The following is a 26,742-nucleotide window of genomic DNA, read 5'->3' as shown; positions in this document are numbered from 1 at the left end:
ACAAAGAGTCAGACATGGCTGAGCGACTAAGCACTTAGCCGATCAACAGTGTTATGATATTTTAAGGCGAAGGGCAAAGGGACTCAACCAATCATATACATGTATCCATCCTCCAACTCCCCTCCCATTCAGGCTGCCACAAAACATTGAGCAGAGTTCCATGTGCTCTCTAGTAGGTCCTTATTAGTTATCCATTTTAAATATAGCTGTGTGTACATGTCCATCACAAACTCCCTATCCCTTCCCCTGGTCTTTCCCCCCTGGCAACCATAGATTCGTAAGCAGATATCTTTATTTAAAAACCCAGCCTGAACACAGCAGCCTCGTAAAGGTCCAGTGCAGAGCTAAATGTATGATAGGATTCAGTATTTTTATCTTGCACATACCAGAGCACTTCAGTTATTTTCATGAAATCATCAAATGGGTTCTCTTCTTCTCTCCTTAGAAATTCGAGCTCAACTGGTAGAACAACAGAAATGCCTGGAGCAGCAGACAGAGATGAGAGTTCAGCTTCTGCAGGACCTGCAAGATTTCTTCCGGAAAAAAGCCGAAATTGAGACGGATTATTCTCGGAACTTAGAAAAGTTAGCAGAAAGATTCATGGCTAAAACAAGAAGCACTAAGGATCATCAACAGTACAAGTAAGAGAGGCTTGACTCAAATTCATCTTCCCAAGAGAATATCCTGTCTTCTGTACAGTCATGGAATTCTCTAGGCCAGAATACTGGAGTGGGTAGCCTTTCCCTTCTCCAGGGGATCTTCCCAACCCAGGGATTGAACCCATGTCTCCTGGACTGCAGGTAGATTCTTTACCAGCTGAACCACAAGGGAAGCCCTTTATTGGTTTTAGAATTTTCCATTTTTTGTCTGAAACATTGTTGATTGATATATCCCCATAAATAAAAACAACCTTCTGCATTTATAATTTATGAGCATAAATGTATTACATATTAAACTAATAGTATTCTCTTGACGTGTTTCTCTTTCTGATAAATACACTAGGAGTTGATGTCTAACACAAGTAGATATTTGGTTTTGTTTGTTTTTGTGATTCAAGCCAATTTTTTTCTAATTGGAGTATAGATGCTTTACGCTATTGTGATAGTTTCTTCTATACAGTAAAATAAATCGGCCACCCATATACATATATCCCCTCTTCTTTGAATGTCCTTCCCATTTAGGTCACCAGAGAGCACTGAGTCGAGTTCCCTGTGCTATACAGTAGGTTCTTGTTGGAATCTATTTCATACATAGTATCACTAGTGTATATACGCCAATCCCAGTCTCCCAATCCATCGCACACCCTCTTCCCCCTTGGTCTCCATGTTTGTTCTCTACATCTGTGACTCTAATTCTGCTTTGAGAATAAGTTCATCTGCAGCATTTTTCTAGATTCCACATATATGTGTTAATGTATGACATTTGTTTTTCTTTTCCTAACTTCACTCTAAAACTGGCAGATAGATATTTGGATAGGCAAATTTTAAATAGCTGATCCTTCATGCAGAGAGCTCAGGATTTTTGCAGTGATCTTACATGAAAATAATCAATGAGGGCTGCTTAAATTTGCACTCCCATACTCCGTCCCAGTAGTATTTGTGGTTGATGCAGTAGAGACTGACTTAAAACAAGGGCCTTTGATAAAATGCTTATGATCTAGCTTAATTAACTGACAGTTGACCCTTGAACAACCACAAGGGTTAGGTTGCCAACCCCCTGCGCCGTCCAAGTCGGTTTACTGTTATCTCTGCCTCAAAAACAAAGGAATTGGTACATGACTCGCCCAAAGGCAGGAAGCTGAGCAGTTGTGGACAGAATCAGGGCTCAGACCCAAGTTCTACATATTGTGATCTCTAATTGAACAGAAACTATTCCCTGTACCTAGTTAATTTAAAGATATGTAAAATGAAAATACAGCTATTACATTTATTGAAAAAAATCTGTGTGTAAGTAGACCTGCACAGTTCGAACCCTAGTTGTTCAGGGTTCAGCTGTACTTCATTTGTTTAAACAAAATACATGCAAGTTTTTCGATATTCAGATTTACTTTAGAATTTAAATCTGGGAGACAAGTAGGCAAGCAACTCGAATAGAGTATATAGGCAGTCTGAAAGATGTCAGTGCAAGCTACCAGGGAGACCTGATGGAAATCCATTCTGTAGTGGAGGTGGGGTCGGGAAGGTCCAGGTAAGGTCCTGGAAGAAATACATAAGTGAAGCCCTGAAGGACTTGTTAGCCAGGTGAGGGCCCAGAGCAGGACATTCAAGCAAAGGGAACATCATGCAGAAGGGGCCAGAGGGAAGGGGAGCAGGGCAGCTTTGCAGAGCAGGAGGTAATCCAGTGGGAGTGAGTAATGAGGTCGTGAGCTCTGTGGCTCTCCATGTGTGTTGTGCCTGATCACAGAGGCCCGTAGACCATACCAGGAAGTCTGGACTTTATCCTCGGGGCTTGAGAAGCCTTTGTAGAGGCTTTTAAGTTGAAGGATGACCAGCTCAGACCTGCATCTTGAAATGAAAACTGTAGACAGGATTGTGGGCTGGAGGAGGACATGGGCAGAGTCTGGAGGGAGACCAGGCAGAAGGCCTTCACCATGATGGCATGAACTAGCCACATAGCAGGTAGAAATAGAATCATTTAGGAGATGTTAAAAAGGCAACCCAGTCTTTCAACAACTAGATAATATGAGAAATATTTCTGCTACAAAACTCCTGGAAATGCTGACAAAAATATAATAGACATCATTGTAAATCTATAACTGAACTCACAGGAAAGTAGGGGAAATTTCCAGTGGCCTAGAAAGGAAAAGGGAACTGAAAACTTGAGTGGTGATTGTATCCCACGTGGGGACAGAAGAGGAGGCCTGTGTAGGGTAGGGAGCTGGATGTGAGGACTTGCTCATCACCATCCTATAGCACAGCATCCCAGCCCAAATTCAGGGGCAGCAGAACTGCTGTCTCTGTGAAACAGTAGAGCAGAACATCACACGGATGAGGCGAACGGATAGTTAGGGAGTCTGGGATGGACGTGTACACACAGCTATACTTAAAATGGATAACCAGTAGTAAGGACCTATTGTAGAGCACAGGGAACTCTGCCCAATTTTATATAGCAGTCTGGATGGGAGGGGAGTTTGAGGGGGAATGGATACATGTATTTCTATGGCTGAGTCCCTTTGCTGTTCACCTGAAACTGTCACAACATTGTTAATTGGCTATACCTCAAGAAAAAAATTTTTTCTAAAAAAGAAAATCACTCACACCTGCCTCCACCCACCCCACCACCCCGACACACACACGGGACAATAAGGAAGGCCAAATGCTCCTGGGCTCCAAATGGTAGGAGGTTGCAGAAAAGCACATATCAGTCTTCACCATTGACTTTGCAGTTTTATTTTATACCTTTCTGTGGCCTTGGCTCCTACATAAAAAGTAGGATAGTTTCTTAAAAAAAAACAAAAACAAAAAACCCTCCATACTGTTTTTCACAGTGGCTACACCAATTTATATTCCCACTGACAGTGTGGGAGGGTTCCCTCTTCTCTACATCCATTCTAATATTTGCTATTTGTGTTCTTTTTGATGATGGCCATCATGGTAAGCGTGAGGTGATATATCTCATTGCGGTTTTGATTTGCATTTCCCCAAGGAGATCCAGCCAGTCCATTCTAAAGGAGATCAGTTCTGGGTGTTCTTTGGAAGGAATGATGCTAAAGCTGAAACTCTAGTACTTTGGCCACCTCATGTGAAGGGTTGACTCATTGGAAAAGACTCTGATGCTGGGAGGGATTGGGGGCTGGAGGAGGAGGGGACAACAGAGGATGAGATGGCTGGATGGCATCACCGACTCGATGGACATGAGTTTGGGTGAACTCCAGGAGTTGGTGATGGACAGGGAGGCCTGGCTTGCTGCAGTTCATGGGGTCGCAGAGAGTCGGACAAGACTGAGCGCCTGAACTGAACTGAATGCTGTTGAGCATCTTTTCATGTGCCTGTTGGCCATCTGTGTGTCTTCTTTGGCAATTGTTCTCTTGGGTATTTTCCCAAAAAAAACGAAACACTAATTTGAAAAGATACATGCATCCCAATTATTTACAACTGCCAAGGAATGGAAACAACCTAAGTGTCCATGAATGGATACAGAAGCTGTGATATAGACGCACAATGGGACACTACTCAGTCATAAAAAAAGAATGAAATGTTTCCATTTGAAATATATATATATATTTATACTATATATATTTATATTTATATATTTATACTTACTATATATATATTTACTATAAATATATATATTTATATTACTATAAATATATATATTTACTATATATTATATTTATATAAGTATAAATATAGTATAGTAACTATAAATGGACCTAACGGAAGCAGAAGATATTAAGAAGAGATGGCAAGAATACACAGAAGAACTGTACAAAAAAGATCTTCACGACCCAGATAATCACAATGGTGTGATCACTGACCTAGAGCCAGACATCCTGGAATGTGAAGTCAAGTGGGCCTTAGAAAGCATCACTATGAACAAAGCTAGTGGAGGTGATGGAATTCCAGTTGACCTATTCCAAATCCTGAAAGATGATGCTGTGGAAGTGCTGCACTCAATATGCCAGCAAATTTGGAAAACTCAGCAGTGGCCACAGGACTGGAAAAGTTCAGTTTTCATTCCAATCCCAAAGAAAGGCAATGCCAAAGAATGCTCAAACTACCGCACAATTGCACTCATCTCACACACTAGTAAAGTAATGCTCAAAATTCTCCAAGCCAGGCTTCAGCAATATGTGAACTGTGAACTTCCAGATGTTCAAGCTGGTTTTAGAAAAGGCAGAGGAACCAGAGATCAAATTGCCAACATCTGCTGGATCATGGAAAAGCAAGAGAATTCCAGAAAAGCATATATTTCTGCTTTATTGACTATGCCAAAGCCTTTGACTGTGTGGATCACAAGAAACTGTGGAAAATTTCTTCAAGAGATGGGAATACCAGACCACCTGATCTGCCTCTTGAGAAATTTGTATGCAGGTCAGGAAGCAACAGTTAGACTGGACATGAAACAACAGACTGGTTCCAAATAGGAAAAGGAGTTCGTCAAGGCTGTATATTGTCACCCTGTTTATTTAACTTATATGCAGAGTACATCATGAGAAACACTGGACTGGAAGAAACAAAAGCTGGAATCAAGATTGCCAGGAGAAATATCAGTCACCTCAGATATGCAGATGACACCACCCTTACGGCAGAAAGTGAAGAGGAACTCAAAAGCGTCTTGATGAAAGTGAAAGAGGAGAGTGAAAAAGTTGGCTTAAAGCTCAACATTCAGAAAACGAAGATCGTGGCATCCGGTCCCATCACTTCATGGGAAATAGATGGGGAAACAGTGTCAGACTTTATTTTTCTGGGCTCCAAAATCACTACAGATGGTGACTGCAGCCATGAAATTAAAAGACGTTTACTCCTTGGAAGGAAAGTTATGACCAACCTAGATAGCATATTCAAAAGCAGAGACATTACTTTGCCAACAAAGGTTCGTCTAGTCAAGGCTATGGTTTTTCCTGTAGTCATGTATGGATGTGAGAGTTGGACTGTGAAGAAGGCTGAGCGCCGAAGAATTGATGCTTCTGAACTGTGGTGTTGGAGAAGACTCCTGTGAGTCCCTTGGACTGCAAGGAGATCCAACCAGTCCATTCTGAAGGAGATCAGCCCTGGGATTTCTTTGGAAGGAATGATGCTAAAGCTGCAACTCCAGTACTTTGGCCACCTCATGCGAAGAGTTGACTCATTGGAAAAGACTCTGATGCTGGGAGGGATTGGGGGCAGGAGGAGAAGGGGACGACAGAGGATGAGATGGCTGGATGGCATCACTGACTTGATGGACGTGAGTCTGAGTGAACTCCAGGAGTTGGTGATGGACAGGGAGGCCGAAGACTAGCAGGGGGGGTACTCTTTCTGCCCCCTTCTGATGCCTATGTCAGAAGCTTTCTCTATCTCCTTTATACTTTAATAAAACTTTATTACATAAAAGCTCTGAGTGATCAAGCCTCGTCTCTGGCCCTGGATTGAATTCTTCTCCTCCGGGGGCCAAGATCCCTGTGTATTCACGTGATTCAACAACAACCTTTCACTGGCGTGCTGCAATTCATGGGATCGAAAAGAGTTGGACATAACTGAGCGACTAATCTGATCTGATAAATGGAGTATAACCTTTAAAAATTGTGAATCACTAATGTACACCTGTAACTTACATAATATTGTAAGTGTATACCTGTAACTTACATATTGCACATCAACTCTATGTCCATAAAAAAAACTTTTTTAACTCTTCTCATCATAAGAAAAAAAAAAAAAAGGAACTTTTGCAGAAAAAAAGAGAGTAGGGGTTCTTTTGCAGAATACCTTTTTTCGTTTTTATTTTGGGCGCACTTTAACCTGTAGTGTTGGTCCGGCATAGAAATAAATTCTGGTGATGGTTCCCAGGGTGAGCAGATGTCACATGTGCTTGACAGAGACTGGAGCCAGTGCTAGATCTGCATTTATAGAAACTGTCCCTTTTTAAAAGTAATTCCAAATAAGAAGACAGCCCATTGGTTTATACAGTAAATATTTTTGAGTGTCTCCTTGTGTGTTCTGTACTTGGGAATCACTTGTGAACTGAAAACATCCATGGGCGCATGCACTTTAGTCTGATCCCTGAGTGCAGCAGCTGCCACTTTTTCTTTCTCCTGGCTGGTTCACTAGTTTTGTTAAAAAGGTACGTAGCTTGGAATTTTCCTTAAGTTTATTATTGACTATGGGACTGCAGATAAGATAATAAGTCTACAGAAAGGGCAAACCATGTTTGGGGGACAAAAACCAAAGACAAGCTTTAAGAGTCAAACAGACCTGGCTTGAATACTAGCTCTGCTGTGTGACCTTGGTCAGTAGAGTCAGTATTTCTGAGCCTTGGTTTCCTAACTTGTAAAATGAGATTTTGTGACCATCCAATGAGAAACATGACAAATCCTTGATGCAACTGAGAGCTGACATCGGGTACACGTTCAGTATTCCTTCTCCTCACGACAAAAATGTTACGTCTTTGGCACTGTTACTTTACCAGTCATTTAAGCTAGGCCTCAGTTTTGGGATGCTTGTCCTGTAGGATAATCCTTGGCCTGAACTGACCGCTGCATGGTGGAAATACCAAGGCTTGGATCAGCCTCCCTGGACTCAAAGACTTTCTCCGATACTAGTTTTGTTCTAGAACAAATCATTGTGCCTTGCTAAAGCTTAAGTTCCATCATTGATAGAGGGGATCTATCTAAATATCTCTGCCTTAAATTATAGAATTAAGTAGTTGATATGTGTAGGTTTTAGACCAACTGCTAGATAAAAATCACTAACTTTATATAGTGTAGTGTTCGTTGCTCAGTTGTGTTCGACTCTTTGCGACCCCATGGACTATAGCCCATGAGGCTCCTCTGTCCATGGAATTCTCCAGGCAAGAATACTGGAGTGGGTAGCCATTCTCTTCTCTAGTGTATCTTCCCTACACAGGGATCAAACTCAGGTCTTCTGCACTGCAGGCAGATTCTTTACCATCTGAGCCATCAGGAAGATCCCAGCTTTATATAACACTTGCTATGAATCTAAGGCATTCTAGTAAATATTAAAATATATATATTAACTCAAAAATCCTCATAATCTTATAAAATCAGTACTGCTACTTTACCCATCTTATAAATGATGGTATAAGAGGCACAGAGAAGTTTAAATAACTTGGCCAAGATCTCCTAGCTAGTGCGTAATGATTTTGGAATTTGAGTGGAGATGGTGTGGATCCATATTCCATGAGCTTGACCTGTGTACTCAGTAGATGCTCAGTAAATGATAACTTAGCCATCTTTGTTATTATTGTTGTTGTCAATACTGTTATTACGTACTATTAGGACAATAAAAAATGTTTTTTCAGTGAATGAAAAAACATGTATTTAATGCTGAACATGGGCAGGGCCATGAGGATACAAAAAAAGTATGCCACATTCTCAAAGAATGTATGGTTTACTTCAGCACAAAGAGTATATAGGTAAGTTAATGTAAGGTAGCATTTACGTTTTGGGCTGGGTGGTAGAGAATGTGAGTACGAAGAATTCAGTATTCTGCCATGAAACCACTGCCCCATGCCCAATGGCTTTGAAAGGAAAAGAAGGTTCTCTGGGTTGGGGTGTAATTCTTATTACATCAGCTAGGAGAATGGAAGTCTTGTCTTGTGCTTATAAGTGTTAGGACCCTAGATCAGGGGTTTTTACCCTTATACCCATTCCTACTTCCTCTTTCTTCTGAAGAGCGTTTTGACTTGCTGCTGCTGCTAAGTCGCTTCAGTCGAGTCCAGCTCTGTGCGACCCCATATACGGCAGCGCATCAGGCTCCCCCATCCCTGGGATTCTCCAGGCAAGAACACTGGAGTGGGTTGGCATTTCCTTCTCCAGTGCATGAAAGTGAAAAGTGAAAGTGAAGTCGCTCAGTCGTGTCTGACTCTTCGCGACCCCATGGACTGCAGCCCACCAGGCTCCTCCGTCCATGACTTGATGCACTCTTAAATCCTGACTCTGAGGGACGTAAGGACTGAAAGACCCGATTTAATCGTTTGTTTTCTAATTTAGTTAATATTCAGAATCATGAATCATCATGACTAGTAGGAGGGTAACATGTCTTAGAAAATTGCACTAGTGTCTCTAAGTTAGGATAAAAACATTCTGTGCCATTTTGCCATTTTAGAGTTAGTTGTTTTATTATTTTTTTAATATAATTTTTTAAAAAATTTTGGCCATGCCACATGTCATGTAGGATCTTAGTTCCCTGACCTGGGATCAAACCCACAATCCCTGCTTTGGAACTGCAGAGTCTTAACCACTGGACACTCAGGGAAATTCCAATAGTTAGATTTTTTAAGTAAAAAGCAAAAAACAAATATCATATATATATATTTTTAAAACAGTAATGTCTCTATTAGTCATTGCTTTTCTTTGGAGTTTTTTGGTAAGATTTTTTGCAAGTTGCCTTTTGTGGTTTATAGTCACTTTTCACTTTATTACCTGGAATAAAATAAGGAAACAGCTCAGTGAGCTTAAAAAGGACATGTGACAGGTCATAAGCCAGTGAACCTCTTGGTTCTATTCATGAGTCTTGAGACAATGCTATAAAGTTCTGCTTCCCAGGAACACTTTTTGGGAGGCTGGAGGTTAAGTATCAGGGGATTAGTAAATCATCCTTACATTTATGTCCCATGGAAAGTATACCTAGCCAAATCTCTTCCAGCAGCATACTGGACATTCAAAGCAGGCTTTGTGTTCAGTGGCAAACCACAGTCTGTCTGTGAGATAGTAGTCAATAGATTTTTATGTTAACATAAACTGCTTTCTTCAATGAGGTGATTAAAGCTGAAGGCCTGCCTGAGTAGTGTGTGTGAGTGTGTGTGTGTTCAGGTTCTGGGCCCTTGTCAGGATTATAGGTTTTGACTGGTGTTCTTGGTCCAAGTATTTTTTTCCAAGCCCAGTGCTGTTGAGTGTCTTGCTAAGAGCTATGCCCAGAGAAGAAATAAGAGCCGCCCATGTGTTGTGGCTCCTGGTTTTGCCTCGGTGACGTCCCTCAGCTGCTTGGATCAGCTTTGAACTTGATGCTAATTCTCTTTTCTTCACTTCTTAGGAAAGACCAGAACTTATTGTCTCCAGTGAACTGCTGGTATTTGCTCCTGAACCAAGTGAGGCGAGAAAGCAAAGACCACGCCACCTTGAGTGACATCTATCTGAACAACGTGATTATGCGGTTCATGCAGATAAGTGAGGATTCCACCAGGATGTTTAAAAAGGTATCTTCCATCTGTCCCACCAGAGATTGCTTCCCTATACCCACTGAGCCTGTAACCAACCAAGACTGGGAAGGGTCCGGTGCCTTAAATACTTAGTGGTATTTAATAGAGATTACATTCAAAAAATAAATAAGCGAACATATTTTGGGCTTCCCTGGTGGCTCAGACGGTAAAGAATCTGACTGCAGTGCGGAAGACCTGGCTTTGATCACTGGATTGGGAAGATCCCCTGGAGGAGGGCATGGCAACCTACTCCAGTATTCTTGCCTGGAGAAGTCCATGGACAGAGGAGCCTGAAGGGCTACAGTCCATGGGGTCATAAAGGGTCAGACATGACTGAGCAACTAACACACACACACACACACACACACACCAGATATCTTAAAGACACACAATAAAAAGTTGAGCAGGCACACTCGTAGAGTTGTAGAACACCGAATCTGTGACCTGAATGATGTGAGCAGGATTTTGAAATGAGGTGTACTTGCAAACTGCACCTCTGTCCTTAGAAATAGACTTCCTGAGGTTATTAAAAAAACAGACCAGAGAGGAGAAGCCTTAAGAACTGTGTTTTAGGCTCACACATGATCAGAGACTTGTGAAGAAGATAACCAGATGTGGTGCTCTCTTGGGAAAATGTTATCACGGTTTTTCTCATTCCCACCAGACTAGCAATGGAGGCTGTGAGAGACTGACAAGAAAAAAAATCCCACGGGGCACGGAAATTCAGTCCCTTACATGCCAGAGAGGTTCCTCCTTCCCAAATCCACTTAAAAAACAAAGGAGCCGGGTTTTTAAGACTTCTTATCATTGTTACCCGTCTCAGCCAACTCTCGGCAGGTTGTTGTTGTTTGGACATCTTTGTTGAGAGCAATAACAAAATTGGACCATTTCCTGTGTAGAGAAGGCAGCTACTTGCCCAGTAATACTGGCTTTCAGTTTTTATGTTTATAGGACAGTGGTTCTCCCCCACATCCTAAGCATCATACTTGGGGTGTTTGGTGTCTGTACTAATATCTGTATCTCTAGTCAGTAAGTCTTAGTTTCAGAAAGTTGGGAGGAAAGCCCCTTGTAGATTAAAAGTATGTTTATGTCTCAAAGGGACAACAATATGGCGCTGTGCAGGCCAGCTGGGAAACTTCTTAGTCATGTTTGATATCTCCACATTAGATTTGATCCCCGACCTAGAACTGGAATTTAGCAAACTTGAAGTTGTCTTTTGCTCTGTTAAATAGAGGGAAGCATGTTTCAAACAAAGGAGAAATTTTTTTAAAATTTGGACATAAGAGCATATTAAGAAAACAGAGAAATATCTTGTGTATCTTAATAGTTTAGACTGACCTAGGAAAGTGAAGTAATTTTCTCAGATGTCAGTCCTTTCTATTAAGTCTTCATTTGGTTCAGTGGACTTTTTGGATCTTATCATCTATGAGTGGGAGATGGTGTCAGGTCTTGGAAAGGCTACTTCAATAAAGAAAAACTAGTCCTCATGCTCAAGGAGGTTGTAGTTTATCCAAATTTGTATGATGCTATATATATAATGCTTCCAAGTCACAGAGATGCTGGCAACCTTTCAGTCTGGGCCTCCGGGACCAGCAACTCAGCTGAGTTCATTTATTCATCCATTCAACAAAGCATCTTTAAATGCCAGGCTGGGAAGCAGAGTTAAAAGACATTCCTGCCTGCACAGAATCACTTAAAAAAGTTAACAGTCACTACGATTAGGGAACATACAACCTGCTCTAGAAACTTGAGGGATGGAGATCTTAACCTTACTCTGTGTGTGTTTGTGTGTGTGTGTGTGTGTGTGTGTGTGTGTGTGTGCGCGCGCACGCGCGCGCAGGTGCTCGATTGTATCCTACTATTTGCAACCCTATGGAATATAGCCGGCCAGGCTCCTCTGTCCATGGAATTCTCCAGGCAGGAATACCGAAGTGGGTTGCCATTCCCTTCTCCAGGGGATCTTCCCAACGCAGGGATCGAACCCACATCTCTTGCATCTCCAGGGTTGCACGAGGACTCTTTACCACTGAGCCACCTGGGAATCCCTAACCTTCCTGAGGGGCCAAGAAATTCTTCCCAGTGGAGGAAACACCTACAGACAAACCGGTGGGAGAAGGAGATGGTCATCAAGCAGATGAGGACAGTGAACTGTTCCAGGGAAAGGAGAAGCATGACGTGTTCAGGAAGAGGAAAGAGTTTGGTGTGAGTTTGGTGAGAGATTGAATGGGATTGAGTGATGGAGTGTGAGGTTAGAAAGGACGTGCGTGCGTGCTAAGTCGCTTCTGTCGCATCCAACTCTTTGTGACTCTATGGACCATAGCCCCCCAGGCTCCTGTCCCTGGATTCTCCAGGCAAGAATACTGAAGTGGGTTTCCCTGCCCTCCCCCAGGGGATCTTCCCGACCCAGGGATTGAATCCAGGTCTCTTACATCTCTCACATTGGCAGGCGCGTTCTTTACCACTAGCTCCACTTTGCATGTCTTGCTAAGCTATAAGGATTTGTGTTTTGTAAATCAAAGTCAAGGGCTTCTTAAAGTTGATGGAAACTTAGAGCTGAGAGTCAAATGGATTTGGACTTGAATCCCAACTTTTGTGCTTTTGTGATCTTGGGAGATGATTCAAGAAAGTACACTCCTCTATCTCCAGGAGTGGGGAGGGAGGGCTAGGGACTGGCAGAAGGGGAAGGTAAGCCAATGGGTGCTCAGAGGTTGGGATGGCCCTTTGGAGTTTGTCACCAAGGAGGCCTTATGTTTGTTTTGCAGACATTACATCTGAGCTGCCCTTGGGGAGGGGCTAAGTAATCTTGGGGGTGAGGCAGCTCCCACTGCTGGAGGGTAATTCCCAACAGAGATTCCAAGAGCGAGATCAGCTGTGAGTTTCATCAGCCAGCAGCCAATATTCCCAGTAGCTGGGGAAATATAGCTCTTGAGAGAGGGCCTGAGGAATGTACGGTAAACACACACACACACACAATGCCTGCCTGTTTGCTGCCTAGTAGTTGTCTTCTTATCCAGATTTTCTGGGACTCATCTCCTTAGAAGCTGCCTATTTATAGCAGACTCCTGGTTGCTTCAGCATTTAGTAGAGTGAACAGTGTTCTCACCTCTGTTGCCGATCAGCTGGAAAGTTAACGGTCATTACAATGACAGGTATCAAATTCTAGCACCTCAAGCAAACCCAGCAGATGACGTACCTCACCATTTCATGTATATTGTTGCTGAAAAAATTAAGAACAAGAGAGCGAGAGACTGGAAAGTCTTGAGGAGCCAGATCAGCCCACTAGGACACATTTGTCATCTGCAAATGTAGGAAGGTAGGAAGCCAAGACCCATATCTGTCAAGTCTAGAGAACTTCATATCCCTTTAGGTTAAAAACCAAGACTAGTATTTTCTGCTTTTTTAAAATTGCCAAGCCATCTCCTTCTCCAGCTCTTCTATTACTGTGGTTCCAGAAGCATACTTTTTTGTCAAAATAGAAGGAAGTGATTAGAACCAGTCTGAAATAACCTTTAGAACTTCTGTGAAGTCCTTAGCATAATGCTTGTTCTTCTTTCAGGGGATTTTGCGACTTCCTCATTTTTCAAAAATAACCCCACATCTATATGAAGATCCAGATAGATGCTAAGTGCTTGACAGATGCAACCTCTTACACAGCTGTATGGTTGATCAGAATAACATACTGATTCATTTGTAAGGCTCTAACATCAGATATTTTGGGTATGAATGTTGATTTTGTCTCTCTTGTTATCTATGTGGACCTGGAAGTGTTGGTAAACCTCTTAAATCTCAGTTTATAAGTCTGTAAAGTACATATAGTCACTTATTTCAGATACTTGTATGGAAAACTCATGACTTGTGCATGGAAAGCTACTTACCCCAGCGTCTGAATTTAATACTAATACAGTCTAACTAGTTTTTAGCTGTTATCTTTGTTATTATCTTTATTGTAAACACTTATTTCCTACACCTACAATAATTATGTAATATGAGCTTACACCAGACATTATCCTAAATATGTCCTCATTTTAAAGAGACTATGTAACACAACTGTGAAGACCACATCCAGATCATCACATGTTATTTGTGTATCACTTTTTATCAAGTTCCAAAACATATTTCTAAGCAGACTGAGAAATGCTCCAATATCCTTTCTTGTAGCTGAATTAAAATTTTGGTCCTTGCATTTCAACAGTTAATGGGAAGTTAGGGATAACCCAGTGAATACCTGTGTTGGAGAGCACCTCTGTGCCTCTCAAGTCCCCGACTGCTATTTCACTTGGGCAGTCTTTTTTTTTTTTTTTTTTTCCCATATTTGTGTATTTGGCTGCCTCAGGTTTTGAATCTTAGTTGTGCCAAATAGAAACTTTTGTTGCAGCATTCAGACCCTAGAGCGGTTGGTTGGGGGGAGGAGTTAGTTGGTTGTGGTGCTGGGGATTAGTTTCCCTGAAGCCTGACCAGTCCTCACTTCTTTCCTGAAGAACAAGGGGTGGTGAGGTGCCTCCTGCCCTGTGCTCCAGCCCTGCCTCCTGGAAGAATGAGATTCTGCTGCCTTCTTTCCATTACTCATGACTGAAGAGTGGTCAGCATCTGGGTTGGTGCTGCAGCCAGAAAATGTGCAGTTTGTATGCTACACATAAAAATGTAATTAATGTCAGCAGTTCACCAGTGTGATAGCAAAGACCACAGCTAACATGCAGTAATCACTTTATTTATGCACTTTATCACATGATCTTCATTATCAACACTAAGAATGTTTAATACAAGTGTGTAGTTTAGAAGGGAGCCCCATAAAATGGTAGCCTTTGAGGACTTCCCTAGTGGCCCAGTGGGCTTCCCTCATAGCTCAGTCAGTAAAGAATCTGCCTGCAGTGCAGGAGACCCGAGTTTGATCCCTGGGTGGGGAAGATCCCCTGGAGAAGGAAATGGCAACCCTTTCCAGTATTCTTGCCTGGAGAATCCCATGGACAGAGGAGCTTGGGGGCTACAGCCCATGGGGTCTCAAGAGTTGGACACGACTTGGCGACTAAACCAGTGGTTAAGACTGTGTGCTCCCAGTGCGGGGGCCTGAGTTCGATCCCTGGTTGGGGAACCAAGATCTCACATGCCATGTGGCCAAGAAACTTTAAAAAGTAGCATTCAAATATGTTAAATTATCTGTGAAAGTGTTACCCACTCAATCGTGTCTCATTCTGTGATCCCATGGACAGTAGCCCATCAGGCTCCTCTGTCTATGGGATTTCCCAGGCAAGAACACTGGAGTGGGTTGCCATTTCCTCCTCCAGGGCATCCTCCCAACCCAGGGATCAAACCCAGGTCTTCTGCATTGCAGGCAGATTCTTTACCATCTGAGCCATCAAGGAAGCCTATCATTTCCCCATGGATTGTTTTCAAGTTATTAATGTTTTTATCCTTACTTTGCATAGATATGTGTACTGGTATAATTTATTTTGTTTCTTCACCGATAGTAATGACATAAAGTACTCTAGCTACCACTTTACTGAATTTTCACTCTGTGCCCTGCATTTTCCACACATTAACTCATGCACCCTCACAGTTGCCCAGAGAACAGGCATTATTAGTCACATTTCAGGGATGAGGAAGCAAAAGACTCAGCTATAACTTGCAGAGCCTGGCTCGCTCATATGTTTTCTTGTCTTTGTCTGTGGGTCTTAGATAGTTCATAGTTACTGTAACTTTGTTGGTGTTTTTCAGTGGTCATTTGAGACGTTACAGAATGCACAGGATAGAAACTTCCGAGAACTGGGACACTGTGGTTCCTGGCCCTATTCCTTTCTAATGAAAATCCTGAAGAAAGATAGTTCTGGATGAGGCAGCAAAATCTGTCAGTCATCCGAGTTATAGACAGAAGTTCAAAGCAGCAGAGACTGGCTGCAAGCCACTGAGAATTACCTCACTTTGGCCTCAATGCCTTAGATTATCAGATTGAGACTCACAGGAATGAAATTAACCCGCTTTTGGTATCATTGATTTTGTGGCATAATCTGAAAGGAAGGGGAGAGTACTAGTAAGATTTGGAAATTTCTAGTCATTTTAAAATTATGATCAAGCCAATCTTATTCTATTTAAATTTTCTTAGTAGAAAGAAAATCCTATTTTATTTAAATACCTTAGTAGAAAGTAGAAATACCTTAGTAGAAAGATATTTCATGTGGGGAGGTGGGACCGGTGTTTTCAATTAGACTTATTTAAAATAAGTTAATATTCACACAGATGGTTTAAGTTAATAAATGTTACTAATCTAGTACAGATCTCTAAGGCTCTAACCTTGTTTTGAAGAAAAAGTTCATAAGTTTAAAAAAATCTGAAACCTGCAAATCTATATATAAATGAGTCTTATTTCTGTTTGAATGTAAAAATATATACTCATTGTAGAAATTTAGAAAACACCAAAAGATATAAAACTGGAAATAAGAGTTACCCATATTAATACTACCTACTGCTAGTATTCCTGACTGTATCTTTTCTGTATTCATATGTATACTAGACAAACATGCATATTAATATATATGTATTTTACACAATTGAAATTTCATTGCAGATAGCCTGGGAACCTGCCCTTTTCATGGAAAATATTGTTAGCATTTCCTATGTGTGGAAGAAATCTTTTCTTTCAATGTAATTGTATTTATTTACCGTGCTGGGTCTTCATTGCTGAACACGGGCTTCCTCTAGTTGAGGCCAGTGGGGCTACTCTCATGTTGCAGAGGAGGCAGACTCAGCAGTTTGTGGGCACAGGCTTAGTTGCCCCACAGCATGTTGGATTGTCTTGGGCGAGGGTTCAAACCCATGTCTTCTGCATTGACAGCAGATTCTTAACCACTGAACCACCAGGGAAGCCCTAACATAATCTTTTAAAACAGGATACTTGGTGCCTGCATAATGTTTCACTGTCAGTACAGCCATGTTCTTTTCCTGTTATTGGACATTTAAATCTTTCACACATCTTTGATATTTTTCTTATATTACTGAAACAGAATTATTAGGTCAGAGAATGGTATTAGAATTTCATGCTTTGGATGAAATTCTTACTTTTTGCCTTTCTAGAGTAAAGATGGTCATGGCTGTGATTTACTGAAGAGTAATCTAGCCTCTGCAAAATAAATTGACTATGTTATTAGCAGAGAAGTACCAGTGTGATTTAGCATGCTGTTGCATCAGTGGTAAATAATATAACAAGAGGAACGTTTTCAAAGCATTTCAGTGCAGTGTAGCAGAAGAATTAAATGGTATTCTGGTGGCCTCAGGGGACAGCTTAATTATTGATGAGGCCTGGATAAATAAGTGAGTATAGTTCAGGCTAACACTACCAGCTGGTTCTCTTGAGTTTTACCAGCTCTACAGTTAGCTCATTTTTCTAGAAATAAATCAAAATCAAGCTATGGTTTCTTACAGTGATGCACTTTTTGAAATATTTTAGAAACTTTTTAATTTGTATTTATAAATTGCTTAACAGGATAGCTGGCACATATTAAGTGCTTAGTAAGTGGCAGTTGTTAGTGCTGCTGTTCCTGCATTTATATTATTGCCTTTTATTACCTAGTGACAACAGGCCATAATGATTTTTCTAATATTTTTAATTGGAGTATAATTGCTTTACAATGTTGTTAATTTCTGCTGTACAACAACATGAATCAGCTATATGTGTACATATCTCCCCTAAGACATATGTGATTGACCTAGCCATAAATTTAGCAGGTGAGTTATTATATAAGAGCATTCACCATCAGTTTACAAGCTTTATTAAAGACTTTTTTTTGTCCACACCACAGGGCATGTGGGAAGTTAGTTCCCTGACCAGCCCCCTGCAGAGGAAGCAGTCTTAACCACTGGATTGCCAGGGAAGTCCCCGTTAAAGACTTTTAACTAGAACATTAAGCAGATGTTATGTGTCTCTCTCCTTGGAAAGTGACATAATCTTAAAAAACCCGAGGTCAGATAAATTGTACATTTTGTCTATAGTAGTTGAACCCATAATTGCATTGAGAATAATTTTCAAAAAGCACTTGAAACTTATTTATGGTAAAAAAAAAAAAAAAGAAGAAGAAGAAGAAATCTAGAAGTGTATAGAACAAAATTATTTTAAATGGGTATCTCTAAGTTACTTTTATTTTCTTCTGTTTGTTTGCCCATAATTTCTGATTTTTGTACAATAAACATGTTGTATAAGGCCCAAAGAAAACAAACATTTATTGTAAACTAAAGCCTTAAAGAAACTTGGCCCCAAGTACACCAGTGTTTACCACAGAGGAATGGGGAGCAATATCCAGTAACTAATTCAGACCTGATGCTATTTGTTAATGGAGAATTAGCCTATTCTCTAGGTACACATGAAAACTGTGCTTTGGCTATACAGCGTTAGGATGCTTAAAATGAAAAGACATGAAATCAGGGACCGACCAAGATCGCAGCATGCCCCAGGCCTGCAGCCTCCTTACCTCGCAAGATCTCTTTGCCATGACTAATGAAATGTATAAACAGGAAAGAGTGGCACAATCCTTTTACCTTCAAGCAGATCCCATTACTCTGCTCACTCTATGGACTCACACCTAACTCTAAATAGAAGGCTGTACCCCCACTTCCCTTCCCTAACTGTATTTTTCTCTCTGGCACTTACCCCTTTTTGACATGTTACGTATTTGCTTATTGTTTATTCACTTTCTGTCTCGCCTCGATTTAAATGTAAGTTTCTGAGAGGAAGGAACCTTGTATTTTTCACTGAAACAGTGACTAGCACATAGTAGTTACTCTGTAAATATTTATTGAATGACTAAATAATCAACACTTAACATCTGTATTAGAAGCCAGAGATGAGTGTCATCCACATAACAGAAATTTCAAGGCATTTCAGCAAGACCCCATATTGATGGGGCTGTATTTGCGTAACACTATTACATGCTGTCTACTTCCTAAGAGAATTAGAGGAGAAATGAGTCATGACAAGTTCGTGACATGATGGAATAGCTAAACCTCCAGCTTTCTGAGCTGCAGACTGAAAGGGGGTGGCAAAAGAACCAAAAAGTCCTAGGGTGTAGATTTAAAAAGCTATCTCATAAAGTTCTTTATGAACTCCTGTGCTTGCTCTGGCTTGCACATGCTCGGGTCTGATCTTCAGCAGTATACCTCCCAAAGACTTTGGGAACTGAACCAGGGGATAGACTGCTGCCTGGGCTCCAGACTCGCCACTGGACACTGCATGCACAGGTCAGATCCAAATAGTGCTACAAAGGTGTTAGAACAGATACTGAAACAAACCACTATCCTGAATTCAACTAGGTTGATTTCCTGATAAGACAAAAATATTAACATTCTACATGTGGTTTAAATAAGACCGAGTCTCATAACATAATATTCAAAATATCCAGAGTACAATCCAAATTACTCAGCATACAGAGAACCAGGAAAACCCCAACTGGCAGGGGAAAAGACAATAAATGATACAAATGGTGGAATTATCTAACAAAGACTTTTAGAGCAACCATGATAAAAATGTTCCGAAAAGTGAGAGCAAATACTGTTGAGATGAATGGAAAGATAACGTCTCAGCAGGAAAAAAAATATTAACAGAAATAACCAAATTGAAATTTTAGAATTGAAAAATATAGTTGTTCAGTCACTAAATCATTTCCAACTCTTTGCAAACCCATGGACTGCAACACGCCAGGCTTCCCTGTCCTTCACTGTCTCTCAGGGTTTGCTCAAACTCATCTCCATTGATTTGGTGATGCCATCCAACCATCTCATTCTCTGTCACCTCTTCTTGTCCAGCTCTCAATGTTTCCCAGCATCAGGGTGTTTTCCAATGAGTCGGCTCTTTGCATCAAGTGGCCAGAGTATTGGAGCTTTAGCTTCAGCGTCAGTCCTTCCAGTGAATATTCAGGGTTGATTTCCTTTAGGATTGACTCATTTTGATCTCCTTGCTGTAATCAAAACTAAAAACTCACTACATGGGTTTCAATAGAAGAATAAGGATAACAGACAAAGAGATTAGTTTCTGTTCATCTTGAAGGTAGGTTAGTAGAAACTATCTAATTTGAACAACAGAGAGAAAAAAAGATTGGGAAAAAAATAATCGGTGCCTCTTGGAGCTTTGGGACAACACCAAGAGGTCTGATAATTCATTTTAGCAGAGTCTCCGAAGAAGAGGAGAAAAAGAGTAGGTAGAAAAAATATTTCAAAAAATAATTGCAGGAAAGCTTCTCAAATTTGGCAAATGAGATAAACCTACCCATTCAAGAAGCCAGCAAAACCCAAGCTAGCGGAATCCAAAGAAGTCCATACCTGCATACATCATAATCAAGAAAAAGCTAACCAAAAAAAATATTGAAAGCAATTGGAGAAAAATGACACATTACTGATGGAAGAACAATTGGATGACCGTGGGTTTCTCTACCTGCTAAATGCCAGTAGCACCTTATTGGTTGTGACAACTAAAAATACCTTCAGAGGTTACCACATGTCCCCTGGGGGAGAAGTCAAGAACCATTAATCCAACTTGAGTTTTCCATTTTTCCAAACATTGTTTAAAAGAAATTTTCCAGTTTGGTTTGCTTTTCAATTACCTGATTTATAACTCTTGATTAAATTAGCAAATATGAGTAGGGTAAAGACTCTCAATCTCTTATCTCCTATCAAGAGACTTTTGAAAAAAGAATAAATATATGTATAATAGTAATGCATACTATACACACACACACACACACACATACATATTCAGTTCCAGTTTATTTGTTATTACTGTACTTTAGTCACTAAGTTGTGTCCAACTCTTTTGTGAGCCCATAGACTGTAGTCCACCAGGCTCCTCTGTCCATGGAATTTCCCAGGCAAGAACACTGGAGTGGGTTGCCATTTCCTTCTCCAAGGGATCCTCCCAACTCAGGGATCGAACCCAGAATATGCAGTTACAAAGAGATATTGAATGTGGCTGACAGATTGATTTCAGTACCTTTTAAATCTCATAGGGGAAAAAAAAGCTTTTCTCATTATTAGAGAAGCAATTACATAGAAATAAGCAGAAATTTTACCAACAAAATACTTTGTCAGATCAACCTAGAAACTTAAAAAGTAAAACAACATTTGACACTGGATATGTGAACTATATAAATCGAGAAAATCCCATAATATTCAGTAATTGATAGTGAATAAATACAAGCATCACTGTCACTTTTTAAACTTTGGTAGTGTCCAGTGGAACACAGAACCATAATTGTCTAATGCATTGACTTGAATAAACATTCCCATTAAAATTTCATTTCTTGGGCTTCCCTGATAGCTCAGTTGATAAAGAATACACCTGCAATGCAGAAGATGCCAGTTCAGTTCCCAGGTCGGGAAGATCCCCTGGAGAAGGGATAGGCTACCCATTCCAGTATTCTTGAGCTTCCCCTGTGGCCCAGCTGGTAAAGAATCCACCAGCAATGCAGGAAACCTGGGTTCGATCCCTGGGTTGGGAAGATCCCCTGGAGAAGGAATAGGCTGCCCACTTCAGTATACTGGCCTAGAGAATTCCATGGACTACAGTTGTCATTGTAGGCCACCTCTTTTTGGCTTGAACCTAAAGCTCGTATCAGTTACACAGCTGGCTGGGATTAGGAGTGTAGCCTGTAACGTGGCAAAGCGTACATAGTGGAGTAGCACCTATCTGAGCTCTAGAAATGGCTGATGGGGGTGAAGGCTGCAGGCGTGCAAAAATTTTGATTCCCAGTGTGAGCAGTTGGTATGTTGTTGTCATCTATGCAACTAGAGGGGTTTCCCCACTTGCTCAGCAGTGAAGAATCTGCCTGCAATGCAGGAGCCGCAGGAGAGGCAGGTTCCATCCCTGAGTCAGGAAGATCCCCTGGAGGAGGACATGGCAACCCACTCCAGTATTCTTGCCTGAAGAATCCTGTGGACTGAAAGAGCCTGGCAGGCTACAGTCCATAGGGTTGCAATGAGGCAGACACAAATGAAGCAACTGAGCACACACACACATCTAAGCAACGAAGGAAGCAAAGAGAGATTTTGCATCAGGGTGTGACATCATCAGTTTTGTTTTTGGAGAGCAGTGTAAGGAATATATTGGAATGAGGAAAAAAAAAAAACAGTCTTGGGGAAACTAGTTAGCGAGCTGGTGCGTGAGTAATGTGGGTGATGGTTTTTGCTCTGTCATAAGTTATGGCCAGAGAGTATTTCCATACTTACAATATTGTCTTCTAAAAGTTCTCATTCATGTAGATCCAGAATGAATCAAATGGCTTTTTGTTGTTATTTTATGAAAGGTCTGATGGAAATTTAAAACCAGGACATTGTTTTTCAGTCCATCCTAATCAGATTTAAAAGCTTCTACTCCTTTATCTGATGGCTCTTTAGCCTGTTAGAGGGGAAAAAAATATCTAACCATAATTCCAAGATTCTTAGGCTTACGTTAACTATGCAAATGTGGGTTTGGACCATCTCTACAAAACAGCGTGATTGCAAGCAATGCAGGTCACTGAGAGGTGTATGTTGTCTCCTAGTCCTCCCAAGATCTTAGCTTCCAGCTCTGGAAGTGTTATAAACAAAGTGTCCTCCATACTACTAGCTGCAAGACAGTGAACAACTATCGCAGTTGTTGTTCAGTCGCTCAGGCGTGTCTGACTCTTTGCGACCCCATGGACTGCAGCACACCAGGCTTCCCTGTCCTGCACCATCTCCCAGAGTTTGCTCAAACTCATGTCCATTGAGTCGGTGATGCTGTCCAACCATCTTGTCCTCTGTTGTCCCCTCCTTCTCCTGCCCTCAATCTTTCCCAGTGGCAGGGTCTTTTCTAATGCGTTGGCTCCTCACATCAGGTGCCCAAAGTTTTGGAGCTTTAGCATTAGTCCTTCCAATGAATATTCAGGGTTGATTTCCTTTAGGACTGACTTGTTTGACGTCCTTGCTGTTCAAGGGACTCTCAAGAGTCTTCTCCAGCACCACAATTCAAAAGCATCAATTCTTCGTACTCAGCCTTCTTTATGGTCCAATACTAACATCCACACATGACTGCTGGAAAAACCATAGCTTTAACTAGATGGACCTTTGTCAACAAAGTAGTGCCTCTGTTTCTTATTATGCTGTCTAGGTTGGTCATAGGTTTTCTTCCAAGGAGCAAGCATCTTTTAGTTTCATGGCTGCAGTCACCATCTGCAGTGATTTTGGAGTCCCAAAAAATAAAGTCTGCCACTGTTTCCACTGGTTCCCATCTATTTGCCATGAAGTGATGGGACTGGATGCCATGATCTTCGTTTTCTGAATGTTGAGTTTTAAGCCAGCTTTTTCACTCTGATCTTTCACTTTCATCAAGAGGCTTTTGAGTTCCTCTTCACTTTCTGCCATAAGGGTGGTATCATCTGCATATCTGAGGTTATTGATATTTCTCCCAGCAATCTTAATTCCAGCTTGTGCTTCATCCAGTCCAGCATTTCTCATGATGTACTCTCCATATAAATTAACTAAGCTGGGTGACAATATACAGCCTTGACATAACTCCTTTCCTGATTTGCAACCAGTCTGTTGTTCAATCTCGCATTCTAACTGTTGCTTATTGGCCTGCATACAGATTTCTAGGGAGCAGGTCAGGTGGTCTGGTATTCCCATCTGTTGAAGAATTTTCTAGTTTATTGTGATTCACACAGTCAAAAGCTTTAGCATAGTCAATAAAGCTGTGGTAGATGTCTTTCTGGAACTCTCTCGCTTTTTTGATGATGTTGGCAATTTGATCTCTGGTTCCTCTACCTTTTCTAAATCCAGCTTGAACATCTGAAAGTTCAGGGTTCACAAACTGTTGAAGCCTGGCTTAGGGAATTTTAAGCATTACTTTCCTAGCATGTGAGATGACTGCAGTTGTATGGTAGTTTGAGCATTCTTTGGCATTGCCTTTCTTTGGGATCGGAATGAAAACTGACCTTTTCCAATCCTGTGGCCACTGCTGAGTTTTCCAAATTTGCTGGCATATTGAGTGCAGCACTTTCACAGCATCATCTTTTAGGATTTGAAATAGCTCAACTGGAATTCCATCACCTCCACTAGATTTGTTCGTAGTGATGCTTCCTAAGGCCCACTTGACGTTGCATTCCAGGATGTCTGGCTCTAGGTGAGTGATCGTACCATGGTGTTTATCTGGGTCATGAAGTTCTCTTTTGTATAGTTCTTCTGTGTATTCTTGCCACCTCTTCTTAATATCTTCTGCTTCTGTTAGGTCCGTACCATTTCTGCCCTTTATTGAGCCCATCTTTGCAGGAAAAGTTCCCTTGGTATCTCAGATTTTCTTGAAGAGATCTCTAGTCTTTCCCATTCTATTGTTTTCCTCTATTTTTCTGCACTGATCACTGAGGAAGGCTTTCTTATCTCTCTTTACTATTCTTTGCAATTCTGCATTCAAATGGGTGTATCTTTCTTTTTCTTCTCTGCCTTTTGCTTCTCTTTTCTCAGCTATTTGTAAGGCCTCCTCAGACAACCATTTAGCTTTTTTGCATTTCTTTTCTATGGGAATGGTCTTGATCCCTGTCTCCTGTACAATGTCATGAACCTCCATCCATAGTTCTTCAGGCACTCTGTCTGGCAGATCTAGTCCCTTAAATCTATTTCTCACTTCCACTGTATAATCATAAGGAATTTGATTTAGGTCATTCCTGAACGGTCTAGTGGTTTTCACTACTTTCTTCAATTTAAGTCTGAATTTGGCAATAAGGAGTTCATGGTCTGAGCCACAGTCAGCTCCCGGTCTTGTTTTTGCTGCCTGTATAGAGCTTCTCCTTCTTTGGCTGCAAAGAATATAATCAGTCTGATTTCAGTGTTGACCATCTGGTGATGTCCATGTGTAGTCTTCTCTTGTGTTGTTGGAAGAGGGTGTTTGCTATGACCAGTGCATTCTCTTGGCAAAACTGTATTAGCCTTTGCCCTGCTTCATTCTATACTCCTAGACCAAATTTGCCTGTTACTCCAGTTTTTCTTGACTTCCTACTTTTGCATTCCAGTTCCCTATAATGAAAAGGACATCTTTTTTGGGTGTTCTAGAAGGTCTTGTAGATCTTCATAGAACCATTCAACTTCTGCTTCTTCATCATTACTTTTCAGGGCATAGACTTGGATTACTGTGATATTGAATGGTTTGCCTTGGAAACGAACAGAAATCATTCTGTCGTTTTTGAGATTGCACCCAAGTACTGCATTTTGGACTCTCTTGTTGACCATGACGGCTACTCCATTTCTTCTAAGGGATTCTTGCCCACAGAAGCAGATATAATGGTCATCTGAGTTAAATTCACCCATTCCAGTCCATCTTAGTTCACTGGTTCCTAAATGTCAGTGTTCACTCTTGCCATCTCCTGTTTGACCACTTCCAATTTACGTTGATTCATGGACCTAACATTCCAGGTTCCTATACAGTATTGCTCTTTACAGCATCAGACTTTACTTCCATCACCTGTCACATTCACAGTGGGGTGTTGTTTTTGCTTTGGCTCCATCTCTTCGTTCTTTCTGGAGTTACTTCTCCACATATCTCCAGTTATTGGGCACCTACCGACCTGGGGAGTTCATCTTTCAGTGTCCTATCTTTTTGCCTTTTCATACTGTTCCTGGGATTCTCAAGGGAAGAATACTGAAGTGGTTTGCCATTCCCTTCTCCATTGGACCACTTTTTTGTCAGAACTCTCCACCATGACCCAGCCATCGTGGGTGGCCCTACACAGCATGGCTCATAGTTTCATTGAGTTGGACAAGGCTGTGGTCCATGTGTTCAGACTGGTTAGTTTTCTGTGATTGTGGTTTTCAGTCTCTCTGCCTTCTGATGGAGAAGGACAAGAGGCTTATGGAATAATAAAACTGAACTATTATGTTTTTGTAAGGTTCAGCATATTTAAAAGTGGCCTGGAAATATGTCCCTGATTTTTTTTAGTTAATTATTACAGTCTCGACCGGAGTTCATGACACATTCTAATTTTAGTTAGGTTGGCTTATTTACATCAGCTCTTGAGAGTTTGTGCTTGAATGTCTCTTCATTTAGTGACACTAAAGTGCTGTTTCCAGTGTATCACCATTTTGAGTGGAGAAATATTTCTAGCATGAAACATTGTGCTTCTTGAAGAGTTAAAGTAATACAAGCTGAACATGAAAATAGTTATTTCATTTACCTTATTCCCTGTAGGATTTAAAATTTCAGTCTTGACTTACTGCTTAATCTGTTCAAGTACTCTTTGTACCTGCGCAGTTATGAGTGACACTGTGTACCTGACTTTGCACCTTTGCCTGCTCACAGGCAATGCCTCATTGGCCAGCAATTACATCAGTAAACATTCTAGGAGATACCCCAGATAGTTCCTGTAAGGTTAAGTTTTGTCTTATTTCAAAATTAAGCTGTGGTTCCCCTATAACTGGGCTTCCCTGGTGGCACAGATGGTAAAGAATCTGCCTGCAATGCAGAAAACCTGGGTTTGATCCCTGAGTTGGGAAGATCCCCAGAGAAGGGAATGGTAACCCATTCCACTATTCTTTCCTGGACAATTCTATGGACAGCGGAGCCTGGTGGGTTACAGTCCATGGGATCACAAAGAGTCGGACACAACTGAGCAACTCACCCTTTCCCCTATATCTACTATTGCTTTTCCTAGTTTTCCCACATTTTCTAGTGACATGGAATTTTATCTAAAAGAATGTTTATTATTTTTCTTCTTGGAAATGAAGTAGATCGTGAGGCTGATTCCATGTAGTGATATTTAGTTGTCACTTTAACAAGTACAAAATGATGTCCCTTGACAAATAAAAAGGAAATGTGCAGAAATGCTATTAATATGATCCCGAAGTTTGCTTCAGGCCATTAAGCCCAACCCAACTTTTTCCATTAGGCATTTGGGAGGATGCTATTGC

General features: G+C 41.1%; 1 protein-coding gene across 3 annotated transcripts in view; it reads left to right on the top strand.

Annotated features, from left to right (window-relative positions):
• SRGAP1 (SLIT-ROBO Rho GTPase activating protein 1) overlaps nt 1-26,742 on the top strand; it is a 312,480-nt gene that overhangs the window by 152,012 nt on the left and 133,726 nt on the right. For all 3 annotated transcript variants that reach the window (XM_019960891.2, XM_019960890.2, XM_070789362.1), the window contains exons 2-3: nt 446-641; nt 9,690-9,852. In XM_019960891.2, the coding sequence (XP_019816450.2) occupies nt 446-641; nt 9,690-9,852 (359 nt within the window). The remainder of the gene's footprint in view (nt 1-445; nt 642-9,689; nt 9,853-26,742) is intronic.

Source organism: Bos indicus, chromosome 5 (assembly GCF_029378745.1).
Source record: "Bos indicus isolate NIAB-ARS_2022 breed Sahiwal x Tharparkar chromosome 5, NIAB-ARS_B.indTharparkar_mat_pri_1.0, whole genome shotgun sequence".
NCBI classification, from domain to species: domain Eukaryota; kingdom Metazoa; phylum Chordata; class Mammalia; order Artiodactyla; family Bovidae; genus Bos; species Bos indicus.
This window is presented reverse-complemented; position numbering and strand designations above follow the sequence as displayed.